General features: G+C 35.7%; 1 protein-coding gene across 1 annotated transcript; it reads right to left on the reverse strand.

The window, feature by feature from the left end:
• Positions 1–5,514: 5,514 nt before the first annotated feature.
• On the reverse strand, positions 5,515–6,923 carry LOC108972231 (putative phosphatidate phosphatase). Its single transcript, XM_018938752.1, has one exon. The coding sequence runs from the start codon at positions 6,512–6,514 to the stop codon at positions 5,552–5,554; it is 963 nt and encodes a 320-aa protein (XP_018794297.1). The 5' UTR covers positions 6,515–6,923; the 3' UTR covers positions 5,515–5,551.
• Between the last annotated feature and the right edge of the window lie 1,910 nt (positions 6,924–8,833).

An 8,833-nucleotide genomic window follows, 5' to 3' on the forward strand; every position in this document is an offset into this window, starting at 1 on the left:
AAAATTCGACTTTTGGTATATTTTTCGGAAAATAATTTCTATCCTTTTTAACTTTTTTTAGTTTTTTTTAAGCATTTACTTCAAGTATTTTATTGTATTTAACTTTTATAATTCTTCTTCGTTTTATAGTAATGGAGTCGATAAACAGTTTATTCCAAGTAAACACAGCTTTTTAACTGATTTACTGCAACACAACTTATTAATTACACGCACTTCTCACTTTCTCACATTTCGTTTAAATTAAACATGCACAAACGCTTGCACCGAAGGCGCTTACTCACACACACATACACAGAAAATAATTAACAGCGTAGAAATAATAAAAAATTGTAACAAAAAATAAACAGAACGTACTTAAGCTGTAGGCAATTGATGCAAATATGAATGAAGTTGCACTTGCACACACACGCCAGGCACCTGCTTGTTTGCGCGCGCTCATTGCAAGCTGAGCTCCGGCGCTTTTGCTGATCTTATTTTTCATGCTCGACTGCCACATATCGGTTTATGACTCTCGCCAATGCTATTTTATTTATATTGTACATAAATTTTTTGGTAGTCCGATTTTATTGGCGTTATTGTTGTTATTTGTACCTCGGCTCTTATTGCCACGCTCAAGTGCACAAAGCGGTTGGCGGCTGTAAGTACGCAGCAGCTCSCCAATGAGCATTTTATTGGCCAATAATTTGCTGGAAAATCGCAAAAATTTTATTGCTTTCTTTGTTCACGTTATTGTTGTTGTTGTGCTTAACTGATTTTTATCTGCCTCGTGTTTTCCTTGGCTGGCAATTGATGTCGCGCGTCGCTTTTCCTTAGTCTTGCGGCGTGTCTGTTATTCGATTAGTACTGTGGTGGTTGGTTTGCCGTTTTATTTTACTCAATCGTCAGGCTATTATTTATCGCTGAAATGTGATTATGGTTGATTATTTTATTTTTGGGCTTTTTAGTAACCATATTTTTTTTTTTTTTTTAAGTTTGCTTGCGTTTGTACATAAATTAGGTAGGAAAGCGCGAAGCATGATTTCCGCAATTAAAGTATTGAAAAAAGTTGCTTAAAATTAWATAATTTAAAGGTTGTTGGAAAACTTATCCCTTCCTGTTTTGAATCAACGGATTTAACGTCGTCAAATCTGGCGTGAAATATTAAAAAATTGTTTTTAAAAACAGGAGACTGCAGCATTTGTATCGAAATCTGGTCTAATTTCCTTACTGAAGTCATTGAAAACTGATATTCTCTTAATTAAAGAGTAGGTCATGTTAAATGAGCCTTTGTAGGGGAATCGCACTTAGACTCTCTTTTCTAAATCCATATGAAAATTCCTGTAGATGGATATCAGCTTTCGACAAAGAAATATCACAAGAGTCTGTTCATGTTTGTTATTTCTATATCCGCTTCCTTCACCTGAATATCCAAGAATATGAAATCCAATATGCTTTTGCCTTTGTGTGTTAAAAGTGGGACATTCTAGGAGAAAGTGGTGAGATGATGCGATCTCATCTCCTCCTAAATGATGCGAGCTCATCTCCTCCTAAACAGCAGAGGCATCCGGGATCCGATAAGATGTTCATTCTTACTGCACGAATCCCAATCGGAGAGTGTCCAGTTGGAATTCCTACAAGTGAGAGTGAAGAGGTCCCCAAGCCTTTGATCATTTACCTTGGACCAAAAGGACTTTTCGATCAGACAAATGCTGTTAGTTGTCCAAAGTTTGCTCAGCTGTTATGAAGCCTTCAATTTTAGATTTTTTTTTTTCGATTACAGTAATTTCAAATTTTCAGATTTTCCCCCGTATTTTTTATTGTTTTTAAAAAATCCAATTTTTTAATAGAAACACATTTTTTCATTGATTTTGTCACTGAAGATCATTTCAGTCTTAATTCTGTTCGAAAATTTTGGTTTCGTTTTTTTTTTCAAATAAAATATATTTCTTCAACGAAATTTTTGCCTGCTTGTTTTCGAAAATTCCATTCTTGATAACATTTTTTTGTAATTTTAGATTTTTTTTTTTTCAAAAATAAATTTTTCAAAAGTGAAACAAAATATTTGTATACAATTTTAATTGAATTTTATGCCTAAATTATCATTTTTGATTTCGAAAATAAGATTTTCGATTTCTTTCAAATAAAATATTTTTTTACAATTTAAAATTTTTCAAAAGTCCGATTTTCGATTTTTTCGGATGCAATTATTGTTTAACAATTTTCRTTGACTTTTTCGCCAAAAATTTCCTGTAGTTTTCGAAGTTTCGTTAAAAATTTAAAAACAATTTTCATTGATTTTTCTTTATTTTTATTTTTAAAAATTTAGTTGGCTATTTGTTCCAATTAAATATATTTTTGCAATTAGAATCGATTTTTTCGCTGATAAATGTATATACTTACTGATTTTTTAGTCAAAAGTTGCTTTACTTTCATTAATTTTTTTTTCGAAAATTCGGTTTTCGAACAAAATAACTTTCAAAATTTGCATGAGTTCTTACCAAATTTTTTTTTAAATCTTTTATTGTACAAAACTCTCTTATTTTTTCGAAGTCAGTTTTTTTTTTAATTTTCAATATCTGGTCCGAGTTTGTTTTTTATTTTTTCAGACATTCGGTTTCCGATTTGTTTTTGAATATAATAATTTTCGAAATTTTTGTTCAAAATTCGATTTTTGTATTTTTTTTAAATTCGATTTTCGATTTTTTTTTATTTTAGAATTCTCTTTCGAAAATTCCATTTTCGATTTTTTCACCGAAAATTTTTTGATAAAAAATCAATTTTCGTTTTTATTCTGAATTTTATTTATTACTTTACTAAAAAACAATAAAATTAAATTCTTTGTATTTTAGCTTCTCGCTACTATACGAGAGAATGTGTGAATAAAAGCTTGCATACTCTTCGGACTCAACTCCCCATTTGCTTTTTATGTCCAACTTATATTTTSTTGTTGTACCCAATCAGACGCCTAAATTGTCGAGATTTCAATTGACTATGTGATCTGCTCATTAAGCTCACATCAGAAGCCACGAGTGCATAGCGAAAGAGGCATTCAAACTATTACTAAGCCAAAGCAAAATCAAAAACCTAACAGAAATGACGTTCGTCAAGTTTCATTTGCTTAACAACGCCTAAACCGGTAAACTACGTCACTGGTTGCATGTAACGCAACGTTCAGTGAGACGCACGCCGGTGCAAGGCAATTACATGCGCTTTGCTGAAGCGCGCCAAAATGAGTTGTGCGCAACGCTTGTAAGTGAGCTGTCTTCACTGCCATCAAGTCGGAATAAAATAATGCATTGAGAATATTAATTTTGCAACGGCGCCAAATCGCATGCACGTTAGTAGTATTGTTTACCGACTTCCGTAGCGCGACTTGAATAATAAAAAAATGAGAAATAACAATAAAAAAATTAAGACTGCCGTTGCTTAAGTTACACCCTCATAACTCCGCAATTTCGCAGTGGCTGACATTGTACTTCCTTYTATCTGGCGTTGATTGGCGCTGTCGCTGCAATGAGTGATGCGCCGGCGCTGTACACAAATGTGTGTYTGCATGTGTGTTATGTGTGGCCGACGGCGGGTCATTCAAAAGATCAGCAACAAGTGCCTACAAGCAGCCACTTATGCATACAAGCCTTTTACAAAAGCTGCCCAGCCGGCGTTGTGCATGCCTCGACCCCGAAAGGCGTGCGAACGCTTGTCAACACCCAGGCAGTGAGGGTCCATTAACAACCTACGCGTTGACTAACAAAATTTTTGTACTTTTTTTGTTGCTGTTGTTGCAAATAGTTGTGACTTCTTGTAGCCAAGCTGCTGGTTAGCTGCTTTTTTAATGCATTCRTAGTTTCTGCTGCTTAACCGGTTTTACTCGCGACACACTCGGACATAAGCAGTCATATTTACCGATATTGTTTTGAGGGAAGAGCGGTGGTCACATATGAAATACATACTTGTATGTGTATTTAATTGCTTATGTAACGCTCATTTGCTTTRGGGCTTGATTAATTTAATTCTGTTTAATTTCTTCAGAACTACAACTGATCGTTYGGAAGCTTGTGGAATGTAAGCTTTAGGTTCTTATTCTATAGAAGCGATAAACGTTGCTACTTATAGCAAAGCTTTTAAGACGTACGCTTGTTGATTAAGCTTTCAACTATTTGCTTGCGGTTTTCTTTGCTTACATACATACACACATTTTTGAACAGTTCCGTGACAAATCGGATATATTAAATATTGCCAGTTAGAAACTAAAAACTTCTGGAAAATACCCAACAATTTTATTAAAGTTAAATAAATTACAAAGCATTTTTTTAAATAAAAATTAAAAAAAAATATTTGCTTAATACAAAAACTTTAAATTTAACTAAAAAAAATATAGTTTGTCCCATTGTTCCTTAATTTATTATACCAAAATATTTTCAATTATTAATTTTTTATAAATAACTTCACCACATTTTCAAAACAAAAAGTTGCAAATTTTATAAAAAAGTTAATATTTTGTCCCACTGTGCTTTGATTTACTATTTCACAATATTTTCCATTATTATTTTTTCATAAAAAACTTCACCAAATTTTCAAAAATTATTTTTAAAATTCACAAAGAGTTTTAAATTTTGTCCCACAGTGCTTTAATTTATTACCTCTCAATTATTTCAATTATTATTTCTTCGTAAATAACTTCACAAATTTTTCAAACAAATTTTAAATTTCACTAACATTTTTATATTTTGCCCCACTGTGCCTTTATTTATTATCTCACAATACTTCCAACTGATATTTTTTCATAAAAATTGTTAAAAAAAATTTTATTTCATAAAAAATATATTTTGCCCCACTGTTCTTTTATTTATTATCTTTATTTCATTTATTWTATCTTTGGAAATAATTTTTCCTTGTATTYAAACCAAAGATTTTTTTGCATAAAATTTATAAATTTGTTCCACTGTAATAAATACTTGACAWTTTTTGGCAAAAAATTGTATAGTTCAACCCACTGTGCATGCAGAATTTTCCACCGTATTCCAATTTCGGTTTTYTGAAATAGTTTAAGCCTTTCATAAAATAAAGAAAATACATTTTTTTTTGTTGAAAAATTTTATATTTTAAACCACTGTGCATTCAGTATTTTTTCACCATATTTTGTTTCAACCTATTTTGAAATAATTAAACTATCTTTTTGTTCAAAACTTTTGTTAAAAAATTATGCTTCTTGTCCGACTGTGTGCTATAATTTTTCATAATTTCGGAAATAATTTTTCGAAAMTGGACTTATTTTAGAGCTAAATTATTTATTCTACGATTTCATATTTCTCTTACTGTGCGTTTGAAGCCATAATGTTAAATTTCATTATTTCAATTGGTGATTTCGAAAATTCAATTTCCATAAATTTCTTATATTTGAGCCACATATTTTTCCTTAATATTATAAATTAAACGAAAAAAGTTTTGGTATATTTCAATATTTTTATTGACTGCAAAAATACAAAATTCTTAAAATAAAAGTTAAATATTTTAAAACAATTTCCATAGCCCTTATTAAATTAACAAAACATCAATGAACCTAAATCCACCATCAATAATATTTCGCAATGCGATTAACACCATAGTATCCGTAAATGCGCGTGGCATCGTCGCGTGTCTTGCGTTTCTTCACAGGTAAACTCTTGAATACATCTGCCACGGCTACTGTGGTAAAGGCTGCCACAAAGGAGCCCAAAMCCGCACCCGCCAATAAGTCGGTCGCATGATTCTGGTGCGTATAGAAGCGCTCGATTGCGACCAGCGCGGCCAAAATCAGCAAACCGAATTGCAACAAAGTTCTCAACACTAACAACGCGCGCGGCGCCAAGCGCGCCTGCAGATAAAACACAATGAAGCACATGGCGTAAAAGACCGTTGCTGTATAGCTGCTGGGAAAGGATTGACGCGCCATGGACAACAACTCCGCTGAGGCGGCCAACTCGTAGCACTCATAATCCTCAATATAACCCCTGGTGACATTTTGCGCATACGGCGTGTCAAGSCGCTCACAAGCTAAACCACCGCCCAGCGTCTCCAACAACTGCGGCTGGCAGACGTCRAAGAAATAAGGGCGCAAGCGTCCAACTAAGTTTTTCGTAGCGCGCGCAGCTATCAGCACGAGCGCCAAACCAAAGAAATAGATGCCAACAATCTTGTAGCACTCGCTCACGAAGGTCGGTATATTGACGCCAACGAATACAAATTGCTGCACACCAGCGCKCTTCGTACGTGCGGTCGTCTCGGTTTTGCGTGAAGCGCGCAACGCCGCCCACAACATCTCCACCACCAACATAATGGCGGCGGGTAAGGCGATCACCGCAATGGTAATGTGTACGCGACTAAGYAGCGACGCGGTGTAAGGGTAGCGCAGCGTTACGTCGCTGCAGAAGAAGCCGCGGCGTGTGGTGGGCAATAGTTTGGGCAGCGCAATGAGCGCGACGCAGCAGAGCGCAATTAAAATCACAACATCGATTATGAGTCGCAGCAGCAGACGTGAACTCGGCGTTTTGCACATTTTTTTAATGAGAATATTACGCGCGTGGCGCMGCGGTGAGCGCGGARTGGTAGAGAGTTAATGCGTTGTAAGACGGCGGTGGCGCGTTCCTGCTTGYTTAGTTTAATGCGCAATGTCGGCTTTGCTGATTAGATTGTGTGGCTTAATTAGTTGTCGCTTTTGTTGTGTATTCCTGCTACGCTGCTTTTTGTCTACGCTTTGAAGAATAGCTGCTGTTAGCACACTTAATGACGTTCCAGTACTTTCATATTTTCTTTTTTGTGGTTTTGCGTTGCGTCGTTCTAAGCTATTTATTTCCGGTCGCTTACTTGCTTTCAATTATAATTGAACTATTTTCTTGTCAAAATGTGTTTTTAAGCTTTTAAGTTAATTCAGCAAATGAGCGTCATTAAACGTCTGCCAGACGCGTCGAAGCGGCACCGAAGACTAAAGCAACGAACTTGTCGAAATTTGTGAGAACGGGCCGCGCGGCGTGGCTGCTGGCGGTTGGAGCATTTTCGAAAACCAAATTTACATATGAATATTGCATTTGAATTCGGCTCATCCTCTTTACTTTTGGTTTTGTAAGCGTTGTTGACAACCRTTGGCAATCAAATGTATAAAAAGTTCGTAAAAATTTAAAAGCGCCTAACAATAAAAACAATCAATACAAATATTTAATATATTCACTAAACACCACAAAAACAAAATCAATAACAGCAAGCTAATATACTGCTCAAGCGTAAATATATGTATATCAGCTACAACAACACCCAAATAATAAAAACAAATGCGCGTTAAACAGCTATTACAAATACAAAGTGGTGAACCGGCTCACAACAACACATTGTAGGTGCAATAATAAATAAGTTCAAACATATACACAAAGGCAAATAACAACAACAACAATGCATATAATAACACTACACCAAGCCTCATTTGAAATAATCACCTACCTACAATAACAACGGCAACAATATGTAAGCTTGCGACAACAGCGACTGTATCGAACACCCAAATTCAGGCATACGCTCTCAACAATAACAACACATAAGTTTCACAACAATTGTATTGCTTCCAATAGAAAACAACAATAGCAAAACATTAGATTTAAATGTCACAAGCGCAATAGCAAAAACAACACTGATGTAGCAAGAAAAAACGCTCCCATGAAAGAAATATTCCCAGGCATAAACAAACTTGTTCTGCTAATCGGCGATCGCCGCGATCGATGCTCAAGAAATTGAATCAAAGCAGCTTACCTACAAGTGAGCCAGTAGGAAAAGCAAACTGTGTGGCTTGGAAGGCCGCTGCCGGCACTTGGTGTTGTTAGGGAGGCGCTAGCTTCATTATAAAAATGCAAAGCACGCATTGCAGTGTCAAAATGTGGCGCGCAAACAACTCGACAAGAAAGTTTTCGGAAATATGAACACATTATCACTTTTTTATAGTATCCAAAGGCGGTGTGCGGGACCTTAATCCACTAAACCTATTATACTCCCATCTCATGTCTCTTCCACAAGACCACTGGTCTAAGTATAACTTCACCTATTATAACCTATTATACTCCCATCTCATGTCTCTTCCACAAGGCCACTGGTCTAAGTATTACTTCATTAGCACTTTATAGCTTCGGGTTTTTGAAGCAAAACGATAGATCTTCAAAAGTGTGGAATACACTATGATCATCATGGAGCCTTTTCACGGTTGGTTAGAAGTTAGAAGTCGGCGTCTTCTATCGGTAGCTCTTTATCAACTCTAGTTCTAAGTTAAAATACCACTGTAACAACTCTCAAGYGGAAATGGCTGCGATCAAGGTAGTGTAGTAGTACTAGTACAAAATGCAGTCTTCTTCAAAGAGTTGTGCATACACTCCGCTAGTCGAGCGGCTATACTGGATTTGCGCTCGCTGACTGAGCACTCAAAACTAGTCAAGGTCTACATAACATCGTAAGCAACATTCTCAAGCCTTTTCCATATTAGAATTGTCTGTATAACTTGTCAAAGCGGAGTCGCCGGAGTTGCCGTTGAGTTTGCTAAGAAGCGCATCCTTACACCAATGTCAGCCTTTTGGAAGAGAGTTGGTTGTCGGATGTGCTCTTATTGGATCTGTGGACCTCTTTCTGGATATATGGTCCGCTAGTGAAGTAGGTAGGTTTAAAACCAGAACTTGTGCGACTGTGAGTTTCTTCTGACTAAAAGTGAACCGTAAGCGGTCTCCGAACTACTTGGACTTGACAAAGTCAAACTCGTTACTATTTGAGATATTCTGACTGCATATTCTCCAATATGTATATAAGCGGTGCGAAATATAGTAGACAGCGAGTTGGAATCATCTTA

Source organism: Bactrocera latifrons, unplaced genomic scaffold (assembly GCF_001853355.1).
Source record: "Bactrocera latifrons isolate USDA-ARS-PBARC rearing strain unplaced genomic scaffold, ASM185335v1 scaffold_389, whole genome shotgun sequence".
Lineage (NCBI taxonomy): Eukaryota > Metazoa > Arthropoda > Insecta > Diptera > Tephritidae > Bactrocera > Bactrocera latifrons.